The 27,704-nt window shown below is 41.2% G+C and overlaps 1 protein-coding gene across 1 annotated transcript; it reads left to right on the top strand.

The window, feature by feature from the left end:
• dtnbb (dystrobrevin, beta b) lies at positions 1–27,629 on the top strand (the record flags this gene model as incomplete). Its single annotated transcript, XM_080513162.1, has 18 exons — positions 1–67; positions 311–391; positions 512–725; positions 2,573–2,658; positions 3,376–3,530; positions 3,639–3,744; positions 5,068–5,234; positions 6,921–7,045; positions 14,473–14,547; positions 18,974–19,064; positions 20,297–20,385; positions 21,125–21,238; positions 23,412–23,508; positions 23,844–23,864; positions 25,243–25,396; positions 26,395–26,484; positions 26,584–26,637; positions 27,495–27,629. 18 exons carry the CDS (start codon positions 1–3, stop codon positions 27,518–27,520), a joined length of 1,812 nt encoding a protein of 603 aa, XP_080369288.1. The 3' UTR covers positions 27,521–27,629.
• Between the last annotated feature and the right edge of the window lie 75 nt (positions 27,630–27,704).

Consider the following 27,704-nt stretch of genomic DNA (forward strand, 5'->3'; position numbering starts at 1 on the left):
ATGATCGAGGAAGGCAGTAAACGAGGCAAGGCCATGGTGGAGAAGAGGCAGCTCTTCATGGAAATGAGTGAGTGGATTCGACTGGGGAAAAAAAAAAATATTTTCACTGTCTGTCGTCGGCTCATGTAAGTCTTTGATTGGCTGGGAGTTGCATGGGAGATGTGTGGTCCTTCACACGTAGAATTCCTCCCACACAAAGGCAGTTTGGAAAGAGTTTAATTTCATTCCATTGCGCTGGACAGCTTCACGGGCATTTTGTATGAGCTTTGAAAAGTAAAGATTGAATGGTTTTGCTGTCTCTGTTTTTCAGGAGCTCAAAACTTCGATGTTATCAGACTGTCAACGTATAGGACGGCCTGCAAGCTTCGCTTTGTGCAAAAGAGATGCAACCGTAAGAGCTTTTCATCCGTCGCGACACTGTAACCAACTGAAACGTTTGTTCTAGCGTGACTGCCCAGCTAATTGATTACCCTCTGTTTGCCTGCAACCGCCATGCCCCGCCCCTTTTCAGTTCATCTGGTGGACGTATGGAACATGATCGAAGCCTTTCGTGACAATGGGCTCAACACGTTGGACCACAATGCCGAGATCAATGTGTCCCGCCTGGAGACTATTCTGTCTTCCATCTACTACCAGCTCAACAAGCGGCTGCCCACCACCCACCAGATCAATGTGGAACAGTCCATCGGGCTCCTGCTCAACTTCATGGTGGCCACTTATGACAGGTACGGGCCGGATGATCAGTACAGGGGACAGACATAAACACATGTACAGCCCTGGTATCTGATGAGAGTACAGCATATCCCACATTGATTTTTCATTTTGTGCGACATGTGATTTTCAAATATCTAACAAACGGGGGTTTTCCTGAATTTACCTGCATGCAAATGTGTATCAGCGGATCATATTTGATTTGTCACAGGATTTATGCCTCTCCCGACTCAAACTGAGCAGTTAAGGGTTAAAGACATACTCATGGACCCATACCCGACATTTAAGATACTGAAATAGAATCAACAAATTGTTTAGCATCAGTAACATCAAACACATTTTTTTTAACACCAAATAATTTACATTCATCATCTCCACTTTTTTTTAGTTTTAACATACAGTATGTCTTTATGAGGACAAATCAGCTTTGTAGAGAGAATATCAGGGGGCTCAGCTGGATAACATCACTGTATTAGTATCTTCTGTCAGAGCCAGAATCGGGATTTTAGAGATATTGAGGTCATGAGACAAAATCCATCACTTGACGCCACTAAGATGCTCCAAAATCGTTCAAACAGTTGGATATTTCATACTTGCACTTTTCATATTTGATGGCTTGGGTTTTATTTCATGGAACCAGCTCTAAGAAATTCACTAAGCTATACTATAAAAGATTTAATAGACACAAATGCTGAAAAAAGTGTCTCTGATGTGAGGATTTCATGCTTCTATTTGGCATATCTTTGGGTTTCTGCTGTCACTCATACAAATTGATAAGCTATTCTCCCCTTTCAAAATATTTATTTCCATATTTTTACAGATAACCGCAAAGGAAAGCCGACAAGAAACTATACTGAATCTTCAAAAATAGTGAAGTTAGCTACATTAAAATTGCTGTGTAGCTGAGAGAAGATTGTAATTCAACCAAAAATTCATCCAAAAAGCTGCTACATCTCAGTAATCCTGACAATAAGCAGATTTGTGTGAGAATAAGTGCGGAAACCAGTGTGTGTGCTGTGTAAAAAAAAAAAAAAAAAGGAAGTCATCTGAAGTACCCTCAGTGGTACTTTGCTGTATATGCCTTTACTTAATGTCTGCTTAATGCTGGAGGACCCAGACGTGCTGCATCCTGCAGCAGAGAGGTATATTATTGACCGTAAAGCTCTCCCTCTCTCATTATTGTACCTTGTGCGCTCGGATTGATCGGCCGCCTGCCCTGTCCATTCACGGACTCATTCAATTGGTTTACTTTTATCTGCGAGGCCATTCGGGGTCCTGCTCTGTTATTATTCATGCTGTCGTATCGCTGGGAAACTTTGTGGAAATGACTGAGTGCGATCACAGGAAGTGGTTTCGCTATCCCTGTCCCTCAGGTCCAAACTGAATTAGGCGGGAGAGCTTTCATGCACTCTCTTACCTCTGCTCGGAAGTGGGAGCTAAATGAATGTAAAATGAAACGGCTGCTCTCCCCCTTGGCAGGTTAAAACATGTTTAAGGAGAATAGTGGCCTAATAAAAAATCCCAACGAAGGCCTGAACAGCCGCGTTCATATCTTATTTAACATTTTGATAATGATTGTTGGCTTTTTATTCACTTGTGGATGCAATATTTAGTGTGTGCTGACATATCTTCCATATGTCTTAACTTGTAATTTCCTGTTTTATCAAAGCCTTTCTTTAGGTTTCCCTCATTGATGACTCTTCACATACTTCAATAAACCAACAGCAGCGAAACTCTTGGATTAATGTCAATTGGATTCATGATTCAAAGTTTTTATTTAGAAAACTCATATTCTATTGTTTCTATATTATTGTGTCACGTCACTGATTAATGATCTGCTCTTTCTCTTTCTGACTTGCAGTGAAAGTCACGGCAAGCTGACCGTTTTCTCAATGAAAGCCATGCTGGCAACGATGTGTGGGGGTAAAATTGTGGACAAACTGCGCTGTAAGCATTGTTTTGAATCTCGATATTTAGAAACACTCTATATTTAGAAATATTCTATATTAAGAAATGTATGTAGCATTTTCTAAATCAGTTATTCATGGATGTTTTTTTTTCCTCAGACCCCAGGTCCAGAACTTTTTTCTAAATGTTAACGCCCTGGTTAGTTGTTCATGGGATATACTGACATGGACAACAGGCAGCCCCAGGGACATATGTCGCTCCCACACTCATCTTAAAAAAAAAACTTAAAGAACATTGGTTTTACTGTGTATCCAAAGAAGGACGAACCACATTTGAACCTTATTTGGGATGTACATTAAAACCACATTAAATTCCAAATCTAAGGGAAACTTTCATTAACCCAGTCACCAGTGGTCCGTTATACTTTGTATTAGAAGTTCTCATTTACAATTCAGCACCTTGCAGAGAAGATGACATGTTTGTGGCACTAGCAAAGCTCGAATCTCCGTGAAACAGTTTTCCTGCAGTCGTGGGACAGCTGACGTCTTTATTGTAGTTGCTCAAAGCAGACACATGGGGGCACTGCTGCACCACATATGCAAAATTCATTTGCACACACGTTCACCTTCAGATGAGCGCAAAAGCACTGAATGTCAGTAGTTTCTGCTGGCATCAGTTGTTAAAGTTTGCACCCTGTTTGTGCTGGAAAAATCGAAGCTGGACTTTTGCTGTGTTTTTTTTTTTTTTTTTTTCCAGATATATTCTCACAGATCTCTGACTCGGGTGGAGTCATGGTGTTTGCCAAGTTTGACCAGTTTCTCCGAGAGGTGCTGAAACTCCCCACAGCTGTGTTCGAGGGCCCTTCCTTTGGCTACACGGAGCACTCGGTGCGGACATGCTTCCCTCAGCAGGTACGATGGGGAGGAAAATGCTGAAGCACTGGCATCTCAGATTTCAGGATGAAACTTTTTAACGTTACACTTTTCAGTGACTGCATGCTTGTTCGTGTTTGTCTCTAGAAGAAGATCATGCTGAACACATTTTTGGATGTGTTGATGGCAGATCCTCCCCCACAGTGTCTTGTATGGCTCCCGCTCATGCACCGACTTGCAAATGTTGAAAATGGTAAGTCGAGGGTGAAATTTCACCATATTTGTTACTTCTGTTTTAGCCATATTTCATATTTTAGGAGTGTGATGAGATACATTCATTAGGAAAATTAATTAAAAAAAAAAAGCTATGTCTGCAAATCAAACCCAAGTAGATCTTTGGTGTTGGGACACAGTTTCTATGCTAAAAGAGTGGACATGTAGAAAATGTTTTGCTTTCTCTAAAATAGATTGGAAACCAGTCCCATTTATCTGCAGCTGACTGAAAATGCTGATCGTGCAAAAGCTAGTTCCCTAAATTTAGCTGCAGTCACCTCTTGCTGATGCTTCGGTGTCTCCAGCATTGTTCCTGCAAATGACACGCATTGTTTGCGTGATGGTGACGTAAGATCTTGAATTGATTCATGCATCATGCAGAGAAAACTCTCACGCGTCAATAGTGGAGGATTAAGTTTACATTTTACTGATTTTTGAGGATTAAAACCACCTGAACCGGCATTAAAAAGGCAAACATGTTTGCTTTGATCGATCACTGTGTTGTAATTGTTTGTGTACCTGGCGATAGTTGATCAACTTTATTCGTAAATAACCTCAAACAAGACTCGAAAGAGAAATATTCCTCCACATTATGTGTTTGACTTTACAAAGATCATTGTGCTTTTGGTGATAGTTTTCCATCCCTGTATGTTCGTTACATGAAGAAAACTAACAGACTGAGACTGCAAATTATTTCAGTGGCAAAACTGAAATGCAAAAAATGAAATACAAACCTTAAACACTACAAGCAGAAAAAGTTGAGGGCTGCAGTTACATTAAGAACTTTTGTATCGTAATGAGTATGTGTCTGGTTAGAATCACACTTTCTGTTTGGAGTTTGCATGTTCCACTTCTTATTATGTGTTACTCCAGTTTTGGAGTAACACTCCTTGAAGAGGAGTGAAAAAAGCACTGAAGTTGATTATATCTGACTCTAAAGGCAACTTTTAGTCACCACCTACAGTGGCAAGCATGTGTTTGGATCTTTCACATCTGTGTAAATGCTTCTTGAAGCTGACTAAATTATTATTTAATTTAATTTCATATTAGACTCATGTTCAAAATGTGTTTTATTTCCTGGCTAAATATAGGCTAATAGGCTGTCAGGCAGCTCTGTAGTCCATAAAAGTAACAATAAATATAAAATATGGACAGAACTTTGAGCTTCACCTGAGTTTATTAGTTGCAATTTATTTTCTAAAAGTAAAACTAAAAAGAATGGAGCAGTTTGTTTTCAACCTGAGGATGCAGATGCCACCTCTCTGATGGAAAATCCCTTGTGTTTTTGTGTTTCTCCGCTCAGTCTTCCATCCGGTGGAATGTTCTTATTGCCGGAGCGAGAGCATGATGGGTTTCCGGTACCGGTGCCAACAGTGCCACGGCTACCAGCTCTGTCAAAGCTGCTTCTGGCGCGGCCATGCCAACGGCCCCCACAGCAATCAGCACCAAATGAAGGAGCACTCGTCATGGGTAAGGGAAAGAAGAAGAAAAAAAAAATGCTCACAGCTTTCTCATTTTTTTTTAAACATGATACTGCTCACTTTTTGTGTATAATATAAAAAGTCAATATCTGCCTCGTTGTGTGGAGTAGTTTCAAATACATCCATGAGCGACTTTATGGGATTTTACTCATTTTGGCAAATTAAATGGTCTTGATTGCATTTTCCTTTTCCCCCCGAAGCTCAATCATTATGTTTTAAATCGAAACAAGGGAAGTCATAAACTCCTAACAGTGTCTGCATATGTGGCTTCAGGACGGCACTGACCTGCCCGACAGCACCAAACACAAAACACCGTCTTTGATATGAGAGAGAGGGTTGATCATGGTGGCTCCAGCTCTCCGGGATGCTCTGCTCAATTTGTGTAATTGGTTAAATTGGAAAATTTGTGGCCTTTTTTACAAAAGAAAAAAGAAAGAAAGAATAAAAGATATATATATATATAGTTTGGAACGCTTCATACTGAAATAAATTGTGAAGCTATCAACTTGTAATGTTTCCTCTTTCCAACAGAATTCAGAATAATAATTACTTTATAAAACCAATTAGGCACAGAGATAAGTCATATCTCTCAAAAATGTTTCCATTTCAAAAGTGACGTTCTTCTAATAGGACGTTCTCTGTGGTAACTGTGGTCTGTAAAGGCAAACTGAGATGTCACAATATATTAGAATAAAATACAATGAGTTCCAGCTGAAATAAACAAGTTTAAAAACTTACATTAATAGGAATGCAACCTAGAACACACTGGAAGAGCGATGTTGTTTTGTAAATAAGATTAACTGCACAAAGGGAACGGAAGGATTGAAGATGAGGGGTTTAAACAAAAGTCTGAAGCATGTCAAGTGATAACTGAACTAAACTATATGACCATTATACATAATACTTTTATTTTGCTTTTCATTTACATTCTGCTATATGAAGCCTGTATGAACAGTAATGCATCTGGACACAATAGCAATATATTCACTAAATTACTGTGTTCCAAGATAACAATAAAAGTAAAAATGAAGCTACTCATGCAGAACATTTTAATAAACAACTCATATGTTGTACATGCATGCATACATACCTTGAAACATATTTTTAAAAGTAGCTGCAAGGAGCAACCTAATCACTTTTAGATTTTAGTTAGATACATATATGCTTACAAAAACATCAGAAACGCTGTGGATGCTTTATTGTGCGTTTATGTTGAAGGTATATATGTCGAGAACGCATAAAGTCACAATAATTCTAATGTTTCCGCTTGCTTAGCAATACTCATGATTTGTTGACCTTTATCCCTCCGTACAGCTGAAAAGCGACCATCTGTAATTGTCTGACGTTGAAGCACTCATAAATAATGATTCCCATTCATCCCATGTGTCATGAATACTGCACGATCATCAAAATTGCACGGCAGCGTCGCGGCAATTTGAATTCGAGTCGCCGATAAACAGCTCAATGAAGAAGGACATGCAGGTCCTCGCTGAGTGGACAAAAAAACAATAACACTGCTGACCCGCACTTTTGACAAAGCAAGTAAACTGTTGGCCTACTTGTGGAAGTGACTTTTAAAGGAGCTTGAAATTTTCGCCACTGCTTCGCCACGTTGGCAGCCGTTTGTGTAACAGATAAGGTGACGGCTTCTCCCTTTGTCCTTTCCTCCTCACAGAAGTCTCCAGCCAAGAAGCTGAGCCACGCCATCAGTAAATCGCTAGGCTGCGTCCCCATCGGAGAGCCGCCGCATCCTGTGTTCCCCGAGCAGGCGGAGAGGCCGCAGGAACTCACCCACACTGTGTGAGTAAAACCCGCCGCTCTCTGTGTCACGAGGGGGAGCCACAGCTGATCTGGTGACGAACGGCCCCGGCAGAAAGCGCGGCGAGCCGGTGATCTACAGTCCGCCCGCGTCATGTAACTGCCTCCATTTTTTTTTTTCCCATTTCGCTGTCACACATGACTGATGCCGCGCCGTCTCGGTAAAATGTCAAGCCCCTGATTATTTGCTAACGCCGGAACGCTGATATACTACACAGGTTCAGCGGCCGCCGTCGTTAACGTCGCACTCATCCTCATCAGTCTGCTGGCAATGAAACGGGGACGGCGGCATAAATCTCACGTTCCCGGCTTCGCGGCTCCTGGAAGTCATTATAGGAAACGCATTATTTTCTGCGCCTGTCCCAAACCCTCATTTACATTTCACTTGAAAAACAGTACAATTTCCATAATCAATTTCCCTACCTACATGACCATTGTTGCTCAAAGACGCTGATGCTTTCTGATCACCAGAAATCAAATAATGTTTCAGGTTTTGATGGTGGATTCACGATTTCTCTGGTCCATGCCATTAATGGGATCACATCAAATCGCTCGACTTTCTCATATGAGCCTTTCAACACTTCCCATGGCACATTTCACAACAAAATCCCGCTTCATATTCCAGTCACGACCATAAATCTAAGCTGTCTGTATATGCTTTTGCTGCTGGCAAGTGTCAGTGAGTAATTGATAGTGAGCAGCATCACGGGGGAGAAAGTAGCTCAGTTGAATGCCAAAGAAATCGACACAACGTAAATAGATCCACATGATTTTCTGTTTCACCCGCTCGATTGATACCTTCATCTCTGTACCAGCTCTCACGTCCCGGCTTCGCCCACCGCCAGGAGGGTTCTTTTTTTTTTCTGCATTGTTGCCTAAACTTATGCATTTAAGATTAAGTTTGCATTTGCATACATCATAATGTATGTGTGTGTGTGGGGGGGGGGTATCAGCTGCCGACCCGGATGTTTTTCCCTCCGACCGAGAGATGATGCGATTGGATTAGCTCAGGCAGTATAGGCTGTGTAGCATGAAATTGCATCACACAAGCAGATTAATATTGATAAAAATAACATTTGAGGTCGGAACTCTTTCTGATTTTTGTCTTTCAGTGCTTCCAGCAGGCACCAATACATTTCTCTCTCTCTTTTTTTTAAAAATGATATCAGTCATTTTAGTTTATCTGTTCATGTTGGACTTTCATTGTAATCGAGTGGTTTTGCAGAAAACCATAATTAAATTAACTGTGTGCGAGTATAGTTTTCCCGTTGGAAGTACTTATTTTAAATTAAAACTTAAAGGTCACAGTGTGCTGTGACGTGATGTCAATGATTTCTTATCATCATGATGTTAAAAACAGCCACATGATGATATGTGTTGTTGGATTTTTAATAATTTCAGTATTAATACTTAGAAGTATTGAATGTGTGAATTCTGTTTAGAATTTTTACTGTAGAAATATTGTACTTTTTTTCATGTTCAGTCACTGATCGCAGGGTAATTGTGAGTGAGCTGGAGCATCAGTGTAGCCGATAGCTCTAATGTTAAAATGCAGAGTGTGATTGCGTTGAAGAGTTAAAATAAATATTATTTCCCCTGTTCGTTGCACAGAGTTGACAGAAATAAGCTTGGTTTCCTCTTATTTCCTTGTCATGCATGGACGGGAAAAAGTAGATGAAAAGAAGAAAAAGAGTGCATGTTATAGAGGAGTTTTAAACATATTAAAATATGCATTTTGCACCACTGGTCACAATGTAATGCCATTCTAAATTATACAATACTGCTTGAGGTCATTTTTTGGCCTGAACCATCCATACTCGTAATCTAAATGTAGATTTCGTGCTTGTATTAGACTTGGAAGTTATGCCCCTTCCTCAGGTGTTTTGAGTGAGAAATATGCACCTATCTGTTCACTCATTATCTTCACTGATACTTTTTTGGCTTAGAAATCCTACAAACTTGTTTTGTTGTTGTGTTTTTTTCCGCAAGACTTTATTGGACAAAGTGCTTTCTCCTGCTCTCCCTGTTGGCCTTTCAAGGTTGGTGACACTGTATGTGTGTGTTCACTGACTTTTGGGATAATGGAAGTGACTGTTGACCCCTTTTTGCTTGTTTTTTTTTTATGTGCTTTGGTCCCTGAGGCAGAGGACATATTTACCAAAAGTCTTTACCTTTTGTGATGGAAAACAATCTGATTTTGGTAGCAGAAGCATTTGTGGTTTTGCGCGCATGTGTGGATCTTATGTGTACAATGAAAAAACTTTGCCTGTTGTCTCAATGACAGACTCATATGGAAGTAAGCACACATTAGAAAGTATCTCAGGTTATTTAGTGATTTTGAATATGGAATAAATAATCTTGATATGACTCACATGTCTGTCTGTTGAACAGGAAACCCAGGTTATATTTGTGTAATCCTTCCAAAAATAAAAAAGTCAAAGTGTTAATGTGACGGTTTGACGGTTAAAATGGAAAAGAGGAGAATCAAGGGAAGTTGCTCCATTTAAAATAGAAACAGACAGCACAGTATTAACAAGCTATATTACAAGCTAATAATGTTGGCAACAAATATTACATCATTCAAAAGCTTAATTATTTCTCTGTGACACCATTGTACAACTGTGGATACGAGCCGCATAGTTGTGACTCTTTTTTCTTGGACTCAAATAGATCCCAAGATGAGATTCTGTGAAAATCCTGTATCTCCATAGTCTCAGACCAAACTGTGCCTCTTTGCACTGGTGCTCTTTAAAATACCTTCAGGGACACATACAGCATTTTGAGTTGAATTGTACAACACTTACCTCACGGTGTGGGGTTTATCAAAGACTTACCTCTGGTATTTGTTAGTGGAGACGATAAAACTGGCTGCCAGTTCTGAGCTCAGCTTCATTGACCACTTGTTGTATCAGCGTGGAAGAGCTGTTCATGCCAGAGTGACCAACACGACCGCGTTGGCTGAAACGCCGGTTGGAGAATGGGCTGCCATCCCACGGCGGAGTGCGAGCACCACGAGGAGGTGCCAGGCTGCCGCGGATGTGTCTGGTTCTTCACACACTGCTGAGGATTCTGTTTGTTCAATGGATAAACCCCTGAAATGGAACTATCGAGAGTCAAAAAGCAAAGAAAGGCTGTTTGGTGGAAAAGCTTCTGCAACCAGATGTACTCGCATATACTCAGCTCTGCTGCTCATCCCACAAATGCATGTAGCAGACTGCTGCAATATTATTTAAAAAGGAAATAGTCCAATTTCCTAATGGGGTAAAATGTATCGCTATGGTGCAAATATGAATTTGATCAAACTTATGATCAACATACCGGTACTTATTTTAATTCAATAGTGGTCATTTGTAGCCTTAAAAAAAAATAGTTATTCTGCTATACTTTTTTTTAAATTACATGACTTATCAGTTACGATTCTCAAACAAAATCAACAAAGGCTTTAAAGTATTTCAGTCGATTAACAAATTATCACAATGTGTGACGAGATGGAAGGTTGGAATGCATTTTTATTTGTTGTTGCAATGAGAGAAGGGGGATCTGGGTTTGTTTTCACCCCGTGACTTCTGTGTATGAAGCTTATAAGCACCTTCCAACTCTGTTAAAGCTCTTTGAAGATCCTCCCAAAAAAACCTCAACAATTTGTAGTTACATGGAAGATTTATGCTAAATCATTTCTTGGCCCTGAGACGAGTTAAATCCCTGCGAAGCATGACGGTTCCTTTAAATTCAACTCACCAATCGTAAATCTTTCACACTCTTTATAGCCAGAAGGACGAAGGACTGGCACGAATAAAGTAATTCATATTTGCTAATGGTCAATTTCAAAGAAATTATGGGGGAAATAAAGTAATTATCTGCGTGCCGTTCCCATTTTCCTACTGGCATACGGAACTCTTCCCTGACACTGGATTCCTTAGGTAATTAGTCACAGGGAAGCTGCCAAAGCTCCAGATTTATAGGTCACACTTCATTTTATTGATGACACTTAAAAGTGTGAGAAAAAACCAAAACCAGTGCAGCCACATGCCAATCCTGATGAATGTAATCTGTGAGGAGTTGCTGTTTCATATGAGAGATCCATCAGTGCGATCTTTCAGGTGTGTGTGTGTGTGTGTGTGTGTGTGTGTGTGTGTGTGTGTGTGTGTGTGTGTGTGTGTGTGTGTGTGTGTGTGTGTGTGTGTGTGTGTGTGTGTGTGTGTGTGTGTGTGTGTGTGTGTGTGTGTGTGTGTGTGTGTGTGCGTGCGTGCGTGCGTGCGTGCGTGCGTGCGTGCGTGCGTGCGTGCGTGCGTGCGTGCGTGCGTGCGTGCGTGCGTGCGTGCGTGCGTGCGTGCGTGCGTGCGTGCGTGCGTGAGGGCCGAGTAAAGCTCCGTGAGTGAGTAATAGTGGCAGATTGAGGGTAGAGCGTCAGGTCTGATCAAAACACCCAAATCGAACAGACATGAGTCTCCCACTTGTCCAAAGCATCAAATCGTCTTCAGACAAAGTGCAGCTATTCTGATACCATTGTGAAATATTTACTGGCTCGCGAGAGCCAAAAACAAAACAACACAACAATGAGCCGAGCTGGAACTTTTTCCTCCTCACACAAACTTGTCAGTGGGATTCTTTGGGCTTTGAGTTTTGGAGTGAAGTTGTAGGTTTGGGACTGTCTGTCTCAAACTATAAATCGAGGAAACGGCTTCTTACCTTCAGACTTAGCACGGCTTCTGCCAAAAAGACTTTAGGCACCGAAATAGACTGCGTGTTGAAAATAGGCACCTTGCTCGTACTTTGCATTAATGTCGAGCGCACAGTGCAGCGTGAAATTCTCAGTGCCATGTTCAATATTTAGTAACCAGTTTCCTATATAATCCCTCGAAATCCATGAACATTTTGAAATGCGTTCCTCTGTTTTACGGTCGGTTCTTATTCCATCAGTGTCATTTCAATGGGGGAAAATAAGCATGTAATTCACTTTTCTGGGAGTGTGATCCGTTGGATTTTTTTTTATGGCCGAGGTACTGACAGCCTGGCGGGGAAATTGGAGCCCTGTTGCCAGCAGGGGAGGATGCTTCGTGTTTGCGTATTATTTTTAGCCGGCTCTGGGCGATTGAAGGCAGCCATGCATCAGTCATCGTCAGAAATAAGGTGAATGTGTACGAGGCTCCAACAGACTTAATTTTCCCTGTACCCCCTGCCACGTGCCAAGTCCATTGTCATGCGGTGCACGCAGGTAGCGCGAGGCATAGCGCATTGCAGACTTTGATCTCTTCGTGCCTAAATGTTGCGTCGGTTCACTCCCGTTTGACCTCTGAGACGCCGGATGAATGTCCCGACCGAGCGCCCTTCATCAGCGTTTCTCTGGCCGCTGAACCTAAAGGCTTCAGGTGCTGTGAAGGAACTGTGGGTGCGTGTTAGATTTAATCCCAAAACTCTGGGGGGGAAAAAAAAAACTTGATTCTCAGGCTTTTGCATCGGTTATCAACTCTCCATGAGTTATATGTGCGTTCCCTCAGAGGGCTGATGATTATTTATAGAAGGCCGGCTGTGAGGAGCTTTGACTTATGTAACTCACTGAAGGTAAGGGGAAGCATTAAGATATGTAAATGTAATTATAGTAGAGCCCGGTTTGTTAAACACTTTTTCTGCTGACTCAATCAGGGTAGATTTGCGCTTCTTCTTCTCCTTGTTCTTCTTCCCTTTTATTTATTTTTTGAGCCAAAGACATATCCCTAATTTCCAGTGTGCATGAGTGTGTTCAAGTGAGGTGAAAAGACAGTCAGAACGGAGGGCTTCAGAGGGAGACAGAGGAATGAGCGAGAGAGAGAGAGAGAGGCGGATGGTGGGGGGGCGGGTGTGCAAGAGGGAGAGAGAAAATCTACATCGTCATAAAGTCATGTGACTGCCGAGTTTCCTTGGAGACAGCAGCAGTGTAGTACATTGAGATGCTCGCCTGCTCAGTTGAGGGCAGATTAGGCATCTGGCAACAGCAGCCGTTGGATGTATTTTGCCAGCCAGGCAGGTGCTCACTCTCCCCACAGAGGTAAGTTTGGTGCCTCGTGTCTCGCCCTCCGTCTGGATCTCACCTCCGGGGTCGACTTTTGTAATGTAATGAGTGTTAAATGAGAGGTAAACAATTTGGAGAGTCTGTGCTCACACACTCTGCGGAGGGAAGGAGCTGGAAGGGAACATGTGCAGGGCTGAGTAGTGATTCTTGCTGTTTTGCTCCTCTGTTATCATTCTTTTGCACAAACTATGAGCTCGTACTGGTGCACGTTTTCATCGTATTTGCCTGTGTTTTGATTATGTTGTGAAAATATTAAGGGAAATGTAAATGCATGGGCAGAGTTAAAAAAAAAAAGAAAGAAAGAAAAGAAAAAGCCTGCTTTCCAACTGACGCATGCAAATTACTACCTGCACATGAGATTGTCAAAAAATTATTTCAATGTGATGTTTTTCTTTTTTTTTCTAGTTTTGTTTTTGAAAGCACTGCAATGTTCAGTAAACGTGCTACTTTGTGCCGGTGTGGGAGAATAAAAGGAGCATTCTGATAGCAATATTTTGTACCATGTGGATATAAATAGTTTTATTTGCCCAAAAGTAATGCTAATTGGGGAAAAATAGTAGGACACAGTGCTCTACAGGGTGCTGCCTTTTATATGGTAATGAGAGCTTTACATTAAAAAAAAAAACAACAACAAAAAACACGACTCCGTTTTAATGGAATCAAAGCACAAAACTCCAGAGATGCTGATTGAAGAGGTGCAGCTACAGAGACATGGAAATCAACTGCTGTCGTGAGTGGTTGCTGTTTTCTGTGTGAAGCTGAGTGCACCTGAGATGTGCAGAGGGATATTTTTGATCTGATAATGAGACCCTCTGGTCCGGGGGTTGGGTGAGGTGGTGGGTAGTTGAGGGGGGGGGGGGCACGCTTCGGGGCTCCAATGAGCTCGCCACCGATTCCGCCGCCAGATGGACCCCATTGCTTTTGTTTACTCTCACAAATTACCTTCCACAATGTCACCTTTCCTGGTTTTTCACAGACTTCCAGTTTAATTAGGTTTCTTGTCTGCTGTTGTTGCTCTTGCTCATGTTAATTAGGTTTAAGCTAATAGCCTGAAAACATCAAAATTGCTGTTCCTAGAATAGACAATTATTTCGCCAGAATTTTGAGCTGACTGGAGGACAGCACGTTGCCGGGTTTTTTTGCACCACACTCAGTACTTTATAATGATCCCCCCCCCCCCCCCCCCCCCCCCACCCCGCATGCTTTCTTACCCTCTTTGGTACAATTCGATTAAATGAAAGTCAGGATCGCTGATTCATGATTATTAATAAAATGCAAATGCCCTCTCTTCCATTCCCTGGTGACGAGCACCCCAGGCCTCTGCAGTGTAGCCTTAAAGACCTCTAATCTTGTCTTTTAGTCAGCCGAAACCAGTGGCCAACAACATGAACGACACAATGCTCATGTCCTCCGGGGCACCTACTCCTACTAAAAGGTAAGCAACCCCCCCAGGCATAAATGTCGTTTAAAAAAAAATATTATTCATGATTTGCATCTACACACACTTTTCGGTGCACACAAGTGAAAGTAGGTCTTTTTAATCAAAGAGCTCAGAATAGGTGACAGATCCTCGCTCATCACTGAAAATCACAAGAATAGCGCACGAGATCAAACAGTTGTTATTTGTTCCTTCTCACTTGACACACATTTTTTTGCATCGGAGCAGCATGCCCTTGTGAGTGTATTTTTAGAGGAAAATGTGTTCCGCTGTCATGAAGAACATGTGAGCACTCCCACTTAAACGCCCAATTTGACAAACAGATTATGATAGAACCGGAGCCTCGTCATGTAACCAGATCGCAGACCAAGGTCCAGTGAAAGCAGCCTAATTGTCCTCTCATTTTCAGCTCCCCTTTTCAGTTAAAGGCCACTTCTCTTATTATTTACTTTAAGTACTATTGTGGTCATGAATCGAATAAAGGAGAGCACTCGGAGGGAGCTCTAATGTGTCTGCCCTCTCTCATGCAGGTCTGGGCTGAGTACAATTTCTTTTTTGTGTACAATATCTCTCTACATCTCTCTGGCAGTTTGTGTTGTCAGAATGAGACGGCCGAGGGACTCCTGGCCTCCCGTAGCACATTAGCAGGGACGGTACGTCACCGTCTGCTTTGCAGAGAGAATAGAGGTGTACAAATCAAACCTGGTTAACATGAGATGTTTGACTACAAGCCAGACAAAGGCTGTTTGGTGAAACTCAGAAAGAGATTGAATGAAGTATGAGTATTTTTTTTTTTTCTGCCTCTGTGCCTCTGGGCCGGATTATCATACAGTACAACTCCAAGGACCTAAGCAGCTGAAGGGCATGTACCCTGGAAAAAAAAAAAAAAAAAAAAGGTCTAGCAATACATAGCACAACTGAGCCTTAAAATCTGTAGCTGGAATCAAGGAACTATTTTTAATTCTAGAACATGCTTCAGTCTCTCTCTTTATTTTTTTTTCTTCTCAAATTTGGCATTCAGTCTTGACAAAAGCGTATTTATTTACCCTTGCTTAAAAGCATGGTAACAATCGATAGCAGATTAAGTTTCTTGCAGAGATGAACATTCTGTGCAGCGCAGTGCGGTCTCCCGGGGCTGACAGTGTCAAGATTAGAGCTGGTTTGAGGGAAGCTGACAAGATAGGGACACCCGAGGCTGTAAATGATGCCTCGCATCGAGAGCCGTGGAGGTCAGTGGAAGACGTCACGTGTTGCAGCACGTACGAAAGCAAGGCGATGCTCTCTTGAGGTTTGTGGCAGTAATGAAGAAGCCCGATAACCTTTTTCATGACATTTTGCTCTGTGAGTCAGAGCTGCTTTGGGAAGATGTCATGTATTGAGGATGCCGTTGCCTCGGAGGGGTCATACCAACTCCAAAGTCACCATTTTTAGAGCAGAAATTGCGTATTAAGCCACTGTGACGAGTCCGGAATAGACTGTGACTTCTGGGATACAAGCAGTAAGTAGCAGGTGGCATTTAGGTTTGGTTGCTGAGAACCTGAGGAGAGTTCCTGGTCTCAAAAAAACCCCCCAAAATAATTTCTATTACGATAATTACATGACACGAGCCAGCCTGTTTTGACATGAAAGGCCTATGATGCGAAGAAGCTGCAGTTTAATAATGCAAAGCTCTGCGTGGCTCTGCCTTAGTTCAAGTGCGATCTTCTTTCATTGAACCCTTTCAGATGTATTTTTTTTAGTCAGATGAAGAAAGAAAGAAAAAGAAAAAAACCCAAAACAAACATAAAACTTCACTTTGAGATGTCAGAGCGGATAAGACACCAAATGTCGCTCCGTCTGAAAAGTCGTCTTGGCTGAGTGTCTCGCCTCCATCACAGCCAGCTCCCCGCTTCGGTCTGCTCTGCTGACATGGCATCAGCTCCCTCCCACATCGCTCTCTCTCGCACAGACAATTGCTCATCACTCGCAAACCAACACATTTTGTTACTGTTTAGTCATGCAGAGTCACAGCGGCAAAAGACAACGTGAAAAAGCAATGCTGTCTGGAACTCGAAGGCCCTTAAACTCAGAACTGACCGAGGATCGACCAAATCTGAGTCACTGCAAGTGGTGATGCAGCAGTTGCACGTAACTAATAAATTGTTTCTTTAGGTCATGCATCTTAGAAGATTAGATTAAAGCATTAAAGTTTAGTTCGTCTATTCAGCTGATTTCAGAGATTCCCAGTGAGTCACTGCAACTTGCGCCATAGATTCGACTAATTCTTAAGCTAAAGTTTCCCTGAAGTAAACACCAATTATTCCTGTGTAATTATTAATCTATTTTAGATTCCCCACCTAGTGTGGTTCCAATCAGGTAAATTAACTTTAATTTTCACTGAAACAAATGGAAAAACAAGTACCAGCGGGAGCTGGCAATTGAGTTTTATTCATCAGTAGTGAAATGCTGTTGTGTCACGCTTTGTGTAGATTGCTGCAACTGTCTGAACGTCAATACGTCTCACTAAACAACAGTTACTAGTTAAGTTAGTAAACCCTTTCTGCTTGAAGCACTCCTATGAACAGATTTGTTCTTAAATGGTTTGCGCCAGTGACTTAGGAGAAATGCAGCATTTACCAATATTCTCAAATGTTTCATCTTCAACGATCATGAACTGATGTTGGAGTCGCATTACAGTCAGTTTACTGTAGCTTCTCACAAAATGTGTATTTGTTGTTATTTTCTGTTACAAAGCAAGGGACTGAAAAGACCAGCTGAAAGACAGACGGAAATGAGGAAGATTGATGCTTTTGGAATATACCACAACATCAGTTCTTCAGTTCTGTAACAGTGTGTCTCAGGCGACACGGCGTCATCAGCGTTCGTTATTTTTTTCCCCACTGCTTTGATTTTGTGAGTTCTGACGCTGCCAAAAACTGTCTTTTATCCTTTTTTGGTCTCTGTTAGCAGAACCTCTATCTCTGAGCTGGTAGATCTCCTTTGTCTTTGATGCCATTTCTCTGTTTGAACACTTCCTGACAAGTCTGGGAGCTCATGTTGCCTAATATGGAATAATTGGGGTGGATGATTGTGCAAATTTGTGATTTTCATGATTTTACACTCATTTGTGCACGAGAGAAATTCATCATGTCTCCAAGGGTCATTTGCGCAGTCATCTGGAGTTTAAATTGTCTCTTGAATGTGATGTAAGTCGGCGATAGTTATAACAAGAGTGCAAAAATGTTGTCGCATGAGGCCATTTGAGAAACACTCATTCAAACTTTGGAAAACTGGACAGCAGTGTTCAAAAGTCAGACCTCCTGCATTTGGCTAAGACGTAGCAACTGTCCGAGGATTTGGGCTCGTGCAAAAATGCTTCAGACACAAAAGCATCTGGGAAAGATGCCAGCTCGAGAAGGCTTTAAGCAGATCAAGCTTCTTCGTCTGGATCCTGGCTCAGACCATCAGGTGGTGGCGAGGAACTCCCCGAAGAACAAAAGACAGCAGCAGCTCCACGATGATAAAACCAAAGATTCAGCCCAAACTTAGTGAGTGCTAATGAAGAATCCAAGACGAATATTCAGATCATGCTTTAGATTGAAGCTCAGGCAATAATGTATGGAGAAAGTCCAATATAGAGAATATTGCTTGATATTTAGTGCCAAACATCTGCTTTTCCATGTCTGTGCAGTGATTTTGGTTTGCATGTTTGTAGATAAAATTAGTTTTGTGAAGTCAGGTGAAGCTATCTTGAACGCACCACAAAGTATTTTAAGATATCATCGGTGAAATAAAAGAAGAAAAAAGACCCTTGAAACCCTCGAGGTAGGAGCTGAACCAGCTAAAATTATCTCATCACAGCAGCAGCCTTTGGTATCTTGCTTCTATACAGATAAGATTTTAATAGAAACGACCAGTTCAGTGTTTTTTTTTTTTTTTTTGGTGAGCCTGTGAGCACGGTGGTTGTTGATGCAGCAGGCTTGAAACCAGATTGGATTTAATGGTCTTAATCGTCATTCACTCTCCGGTTACAGTTAGCTCGCTCCCGACGCCATTTTACTTCTCCTTCACTCCTCATTGCCGAGCAAAAACAACGTATGTCCTGTCATCTGTCCATGCCATGTGCCACGCCCATGATCATTAACAATCTTGTGCCCTTTTTCCAGTCAGTGAGGAAATGGACAGAATGAGCACAAATGCATCCGGCATGCTGCTTTTGTCTCTTAACCATCTCAGTGTCTATCACCACTAAAGTCAAGGCCAGGAAGTTCTATGTAAAGGTCGCCCCGTACAAAGTTTTCATTTCCATGCGAATAGTTATATAATCCCATTTACTGTGCAAACTTTGTCTTCTTTTTACTTGCATAAGAGCTTTTGGCGTGAGAGTCGGTCGTGCTGTATGTCTGTGTGTGTGACGTCGCTCTCCGTCTTTGACTCTGGGCAGTGTCTTGGAGAGCCCCAGCCGGTTAGATGAAGAGCACCGCCTCATCGCCCGATACGCTGCCCGCCTGGCAGCCGAGGCGGGCAACTCCACAGTGAGTATCTCACCGGACGCCGCATGGGTGAGCTTCAGTCGGCCTGCGTTTCAGATCTGATGTGTTTGAAAGTTATTGTTAGTCGACGGTTTTCGAGGACCCTAAATGTTAAAGCTGCTGTTTAACCCTTTGTAGGGCACCCATTAAAACATGCGGAAACTAAAACATCTTACTCTGAAGGAAATAACGCGTATCTTTGTAAATTGAACACATTTCAGTGTTTATTTATTGTATTTCTGCCGTTGTTTTTGCTGTATGGTACTTTTCTGCTTCTGAGAGTTAAAACATTTGAATGGAAGTTCTCATTGTTAACATGTCATTTCGTTGACTTCTGCGTGACAAGAAACAAAAAAAGTGGTTTAATAACACAGCAAACACTTCTCAAACAGTCACGTTATCAGAAATACACCAGCTGGTGTCTCTGTTTTCTCTGCAGCCAAACAAAATCACTTTCTTTTAATATTGAAGTCCGTCAAAAATAATTGCGACTGCGATGCGATCTCATCGCTGCACGGAGTGAAGCTTTTTTTCCAGTAAACAGCGGGACGGCGGGAAATGACTGTGACTGTGTTCTGCAGATGCATTTTTCATGATCAACAGTGCGAACCACAACGATAAATACTAGACCTTTTCACAATGCTTATTGGATTCTTAATGTGAAGAAGCAGCTGCAGCAATAGTTTGGTTTGCATACGCTGGAATGTTGAAACTCTCTTATGCAGCTTTAAGAAAGCCAGCAAGGAACAGATAACATAACATTTTCCTGATGCCCCATTTGGACAGAGACACAATAATTTCTTACATTCAAACTGTGCTTGTTCTTACTTGCTTCTTATGTTTGATACAAACTCACACACAAAACACAAGCAGTGTAATGAGGGGTGGGGGGGCACTCAACCTGAACATTAGCTTTGCAAAATCAATCAAACTGGGACTCCTTGGGAAAACAAAGTCTGTGCTTTCAGACTGCATCTCGGCAAAATGTCATGCTCTGCTGTGGATTCAGAAAATATTTAAATGTATGCCCTAAAAATGTATAGAAATCGGTTTATTTGGATTTTGTGGCAGTTGTTTGTTATGCAGTGAGATGCAGTAAACTAAAACACTTCCATGTTCATGCAGGAGCATAATGTGTTTCCAACAGCGAGCCATTACTTTTCACTGTGGTCAGAAAGTAGCTGTTTGTGACTGTTTTGCCAACATTTTTAATGACCTTCTACTCTTTTTTTTAGCAACAGTGTCCTCCAACAGATCTGAGTTTCAACTTTGATGCTAATAAGCAGCAGAGGCAACTTATCGCAGAGCTGGAGAACAAAAACAGGTAGGATCTGTAATGCAGTCTACTTTTTTGTTACGCATTTCACTGAAGTTTAAATGTGTAAACAACTGAGCGCATAGAGCCTTAAAATGCTGTATGATACGACTTTGGGCATTCAACCCTTATTTGGTGTTTTTACTTGAAGGATTTCAAATGTGGGACTTTGATTTCTTGCGGCACATTTTATGTAACAATTGCACATTTCTCCCTAACATCGCTCAACAGTGGCCCGTCAAGCGTGATTTGGAAAGGGGTCTAGCAAATATACTTCAGAGACAAGAAATAGGCAAAGTTCAGTCCACCGGATGAACAATTCAGACAAGTGACGGTATAAAGAAAAGATCAAAACAATAACAAGCAAGCACTATCAAGATCCAGGCTGGATTTTGAAAGCAAACGGCTACTAGAAGCGTCTCTGACATGGAAGAGTGGGAAATAACGAGACATAATGGACTCAATGGAGTGTGGGAGCACGCAGAGGAAAACACGACAGGAGAGTGAAATGAGGACCTGAAATGAGAGGAGAGTTACTGGAGAGCAGACTCAACACGAGACTTAAAACTCCAAAGAAAATACATATTTGTCAAGATCCAGAAACATGAAGTCGGAACATTAGAAGAGTTGGTCACAACTGTCTTGTACATGAGAACATGTGGGTCACTTGTATAAATAAAGGTTGAATTTAAAGATAAATCATAAGTGATGAAGCTCTCAGTTCACTGTGACTATATGCCACTTTCAGGGAGATCTTGCAGGAGATCCAGCGGCTGCGTTTGGAGCATGAACAGGCCTCGCAGCCGACACCGGAAAAAGCCCAGCAGAACCCCACGCTCTTGACTGAACTGCGGCTCCTCAGGTACCGTCACTCCACATCGTCCACACAAAAACCAAAGGCAGACTGGAGTCCTAACTTAGACAAACCAAGCAAGAAAACCACTTCGGGGCGACTGTTTTATGTGTGAGTGGAGCTCATTCTTCAAGTGGAAATAATGTCTTCCTGATTCAGTAGGATGCTTTTGAATTAGCTCCACCAGCAGCACGGGCATTTGTCATGCTGGCAGGACACCGAGACCCTTGGGTTGAGTTCTTGGAAACGACTCACGCTGAGTGGAAGCGTTGCGGCACTTGTTGCCCCGAAGGACTCCTTATTTGTCTGGTCTGACCTAAATAATGAATCAAAAGCAATGTTGAAGGGCAGCGATTGTGGCGAGCATTTGAGTTTGTTATTGTCTCACATGAAATATCAGTTAATGAATGACAGCCAGTGGTCATTAGTCTGGTGTTGTTTAAGGAAACCACATGGATGCATTAGTATAAATAGTTGTTGGTTTTTTTTTACTGTAACGTAAAATGCTCTCACTGCCATAATTTGGTTTAATACACCAGGTTGTTCATTACAGTCTTTCAAACAGACTTCGTCAAATGTTAAATGTCTTATGCCTCGTGGATCACAGGTGGGCTCCGTCTCCATATTTTGCTGCCTGTGAGCATATTTCCAAAAATTGACAAATAAACTTTTTCCCAGTAATAGCTGGATTAAAGTCATTTTAAGTACATTTGAACCAGGTGTCAACTGAAATCACTCTGAATTAATGCAGTACTGATTGTGATTTATGGTGGGAAAAGCCTAATAGATGCCATTTGATTAAAATAAACAGTCCTTTTCATCAAATTAGCAGTCATAAACCTCCTTATAATATATGTGCTCCATCATCTGATAGTGAAAATTTAATTTTTGAGCCTCACACAATGATCAAAGTTGCTCTGACCCAAAATCTCTATGCGTATTACTAATTCTAGATATTTGTAACTTTCTCATAGGTATGGAAAAACCTACGATAAACTGACGGTTTAGTTACGTCTGGTTTTGTCAAAATCCAGTTACATTCTTTGAACACCAGAGGATGCTACAAGCCCCCAATCATACCATGCGATACTTACCCAGACTGAAGTAACCTTTCTTTTTTTTCTTCCAACAATTACAAACTTAATTTTGAAAACAACCTTCATCATTACACTTTCTCCATATCTGCTCATGCGTTTTGCTGTTAGTGTTGTATCCTGGACAACACCTGTCTTCATATCACATCACATGTTAAATCTGAAATGCAAAAATCAATGCATTTTCAAACATTCACGAATTTTGTTCACCATTTTCATCCATAATGAGACATTTACTGACACCTTGATCACAGAAATTCATGAGAATTGATGCCCATTGCATATTATTGCTGCACATAGTGCTAAAAATAATAATTTACTGCTTCTGTGTGATTATAAAATAATTCTTTATTTTTACATCCCTTTTCAAATAAATGCGTTTCATAACAAGTTCTGTTAATTCATCTTTTACATCTGTTTATCCATGTCTGTATTTGGCTAATTAGAGGAAGCCAGTGCTGCCAGTAAAATTGGAGTAAATTCTACAAAGAAATGTCTGGAATGAAACCTGGAACCTGAAACCTTTTTATTCCACCATAAAACGCTTTCAAAAAGGCTTTCTGGCTGTTTCGATTAATGTTTGAGTTTGGTAAGAACAAACATGTAACAAAGTTTTCTGTTGTTTGTCACTTTTATCCAAAAGCAGCTTATTATAATTTAGGATGATGCAATTTACACAAATGGCTCAATCCCAATCCAAGGGTTGGTGGTTTGATTCCCCCATCTGGTCTTGTCCATGTGTCAGAGTGTCTGTAGGCAAGACACTGAACCCTCTGCACCATGCATGGCAGTCATCACCATCTGTGTGCATGTGTGCAAATGTGAAGGGCTTTGAGACTGGTGAAAATGTGCTTTATATGTGAGATAACAATGTTTGTATGGCTGTAATTATTTGGATTTCTGGACCTAAATGGTAGTCCACATCCCACATGCAAAAATTACCGGAAACAATCTTCCTTTAGGAATAAACTGAAGACATTATTGTGTCCACTTGAGCAAAGTACTTTGGATTGTTCTCCTGCGGGATTTTGAAAGTGAAACTTGAAGCATACAAGCTCAAATTTATTGTCCCTGTCCTTCCTCCACAGACACAGGAAGGACGAACTGGAGAGGCGCATGTCGGCCTTGCAAGAGAGCAGACGGGAGCTGATGGTGCAGCTGGAGGGACTCATGAGGCTGCTAAAGGTAAAACTTATCACCTGCTTCCAAATTATTTATCTCAGAATTGAACATTAAGTCTGCAGTAATATCATCCCAAGATAACGCAGACGAATAAATGTCCTAAATCTGCTATTCTTCTTTAAAGTTTTGTTGGTTCTAAAGATCTATTTATAAAGCCCGTTGGCCTGTTTGATACTATACTTAATGGTTTTGATTCGTCACACTTCACATAATCCTAGGTTATGTTTAATGTGTGGCATGCTGCATGCAGAAATCTTTTCCTTCTTCTTTCACTGCTTTAATTCTGTTGCTCACTCTCCTTGCTCTTTCTTTCCCTGCTCACCTTTGCTGGCTGATAGGATGAGGAACAGAAGCAGGCTGTAAGTCACATCACTTAGTGTAATGCTTCTGTACTCCAGCGTTTGTGCAGATGAGATGTGAGGGGGTTTTTCTATGGCACATGTAAAGAAGTCAGTTAGGAAAGATGAGAGGATTAAACAACCTGAGCTGGTTCAGCCTGCTGCCCCACTTCCCTGCTCGCTGCGAGGGACACAGCCACAGACCGAAACACTATCTTGAAAACGGATTTTTTTCGACCAAACAAGTTGAGAAAACTTTGTCGCTCCGACTCCAAATGTCAGAGACCTGCTCCTTTCTTCTTCGGCGCTAACAACCTCCCTTCTAATGTGACTGCAGTCTGGCTGGCCATCTGCTGCCTGGCTCGCAGCCATCAACCTGGGCCTGCACCAGTCCCAGAGACACACAGTGATCCTTTCTCCAGGACATACAGCTCCTGACTCTACACAGGCCTCACTTGCACGCCCACACATGCTTCTCATTAACCCCTCATTGCAGTAAAGGTGCGCTATAGAGAGGCGATGTATTGCCAGCCAGGATAGGATTACCTTAGAATTCTTCTTTTTTTTTTTTCCTTCCCACATAAAGTCTATTGTTTTTTAGGTTTTTTTTTCCCTTTAAGGATTAAGTTCTTTCAGTCACACCTGTGTCTGTGTTTGCTTTAATAAAAGTCACCTTTAGACAGGAAAAGGTCACCTCCTCACAGAGCTGCAATCTGTAATAGCACAGCAGCACCCGCATTGCTGGGGGGGTGCTGCCTCGAAATTGGCTTGTTGATCTGAATATTTTGTTTTCTCCCTCCTCATCAAAGGCAAAGATCTTCTGACAGTTTGCACAAGAAGGTCTATCCAGTATCCAGATATAAATAACACACATACTAATTATTCTGAGTTATTTGCATACTTTGCTCTCGCGAGAAAAAAATCTTGATTAATCTGGTTTGCTAAAATTCTAAATATATGGACATTTTGCAGATGTATGTTAGACATACATCTGTTGTACAGTACTGGCATGAATAAATAATTATTAGTGCTTTCCTCACATCCAGAGACTTTCAGAAAGGCAGCAATTTTGTTTTTTATCAATATATAAACAAAATGTTTTTTTTTTCAATATCTAGGAATAAGACACTTCCTATGTACATTTAACCAATTATACCTTTCTAAACTTAAAATATGTTCTTTTGTTCTATTGTTTCAGGTTTTAGTTTATGAAAATGTTAGTTGTTTTTTTTTTAAAACACCACCCACATTTTCCTTGCACAAATGGATAATAGTTTTATTTATTCATATACTGAATTCATCAGTGGGAATTTTCAACATCTTCGTAATATAAATGTTCAGCTCTTATGCAGATGATATATTTAACCATGATGTGTTTTTAAATTTCTCATTGTCCCAGTCTGGCGGCTCTCCTCATTCTTCTCCCAGTCACGGTGCCGGCTGCTCTATGCCCATGCCCATACGCTCCACCTCTGCCGGGTCCACCCCGACTCACACACCGCAGGACTGCCTGGCCGGGGTGGGAGGGGATGTGCTGGAGGCCTTCGCTCAGGGTGAGTAATAATAATAATAATAATAATATGTGTACTTGAAATGTTGGCTGTCTCAGACCGAAGGTGGGTAATCATGGCCAAATCTGTGGTCGTCACTTTAAATCTGTAGTCGCTGTCTCTCGACACTGCGAAGTCTGAGCTCTGCTGTGAGGCCCCAATACTCTCAACCAGTGTGAACCAATGAGCTGAAAATTTGACGCGTTATAAAAGTGGCTCCAGCACTGCATCCACGTTCTCTGTTCTCGACTCAGCTTTTTCCTTGTGCACAATCCTACTAAAACAGCAACTCAGATCTTGCTTTACTTTATCTGTTTACTTCCCGAAAGGCACCAGCTGCGTGCATAGATCATATACAAGACAACGTTGTTCTTGCATCTTTAAGTACGTCATAGCAGATGTCGCCTCATTTCAGTGGAGAGAGACAGCATGCTGTCAACCACACTGCTGTACGAAGGTTTTTAAAATGTAATAACATCCTGTATAAAGTGTGCTGAATTGCAGGCGCATGTAATGAGATGGCACTTTTAGTTTGTGTCGCTTTTTTTGTGTTTTTTTTTTTTCCTTGAGTTCACCACAGAGTGGGTGCTTGAAACCCCCCCCGGTCTGGCCGAACACGCAAAGAGTATTCATTATGTAGTAATAAAGTTAGTAGAAATCGATGTTTGCAACATTTTTTTAAATGACCTTTTGGTAATACTGTAAAAAATGTGGAGGATGGACTTGGGGGTAGGCCGATATTTACGTCACAATTCATGACGTCATGTTTTTTTTCCAGGAGCCTGATTGGCTATCATGGCTTCATGTTTCTCATTACACTGCCCCCTACAAGTCTGGCATGCTCATAGCAGCTTTGAACCAGGTGTATATGCAAATGAAAGATTTATGTAAATGAAGATTTTATTTTTTAATGTAGAGGGGAAAATACAAAAAAAAAAAAAAAAAAAAGCCAGGGTACCTGTAAACATGGTCTAAATCTGGACGATGTCTTTGCTTCCCAGGTGTACCTAGAAATCTTCGGAATGATCTTTTAGTTGCCGCTGACTCAATCACAAACACCATGTCATCTCTGGTGAAAGAGCTCCACTCAGGTTTGTTTTTACCACCTTTTTGGAGAATTGTGTGACTTTTAACGGACGTGTCTGGATTTCACATATTTATGCTGAAACTTTGGGTTTTTGTCTTCACAGTAGATGACGGGGGAGACGAAGAAGAGACCAACATGAGGAACGGAGGAGACAGAGGTGAGCTGACGTTTGACGATACAGTAGCTTCCTTCAAATCCACCCTATATAGTCATGCGGTACAGAGTATGCGGCCCAAAAAATATATACTTCTCTATCTTATCACAATTTCTTTTCAGCTGAAGCAGAGTGAAGAACAAAAAGTAGGAATTGTAATTAATTAATATTATATCATACCATACATGTATGATAATACTGGAGTCCTGAGCAGGAAGTGATACAATAATTAAATGTTATTTCTTGGTACATTAGAGCTTATAACCATATCTTTTCATCGCACATTGCGATAATTAAGTAATAAGATAATAAACGTACAACACTGTTTGTACAGTGATCCTATGTGTAACCAAATGATGGTGTTTCCTTAATAGTTTGATTATGCCACAATCTGATGAAAATACGTTTTTTTTTTTTTTATCTCAACATAACAAAATACTTCTGTGTGATTCTAGTGTAGTGTCTGGGATGATGAGATCGTTCAATCATCAATTTAAAAAGTTTAATTATTGCTAAAACTGCCATTCTGACTTCCATAACAATTAAAGAGAAACTAGCTTCCTTGCCTACAAGGGACATTCTGCATATAGAGAAACTACAGTTGGTGCTAAAAAAAAAACAACCCTCCATGTTACTTTGTTTGTTGTATTTAAAGAGTTGTCTGCGGCTAAATATTTGCACGGCACCTTAATTAGATAACAATATACTTTGTTGCCTCTAATGAGCTACTGCTGCCACGCTTCATCCGAAATACAACATGGCACATTGCCACTGAGTCACTTCTTTATTTCCTCCCTAGTTTATCCCGAATTTTTAGACTGCTGGCAGCACTAAGCATGCTCTTCCATTTGTGTATCCAGGCACAGTGAGAGTATTGAAGCACTGAAGGAACGAGAACACCATCCTATCCTGTAAGGACATACAGTCGTCACCTGGGAAGAATCAGTAACAACAACAACAACAACAACAACAACGAGAGCCCCCTGGCATTAGCACGTAGAGTAATGCATGCTGTAATCTAACAGGATTTCACTATGTGAAGAAAAGAAAAAAAAAACATGTCTTCACAC

This window comes from Blennius ocellaris, assembly GCF_963422515.1.
Source record: "Blennius ocellaris genome assembly, chromosome: 17".
NCBI classification, from domain to species: Eukaryota; Metazoa; Chordata; class Actinopteri; order Blenniiformes; family Blenniidae; genus Blennius; species Blennius ocellaris.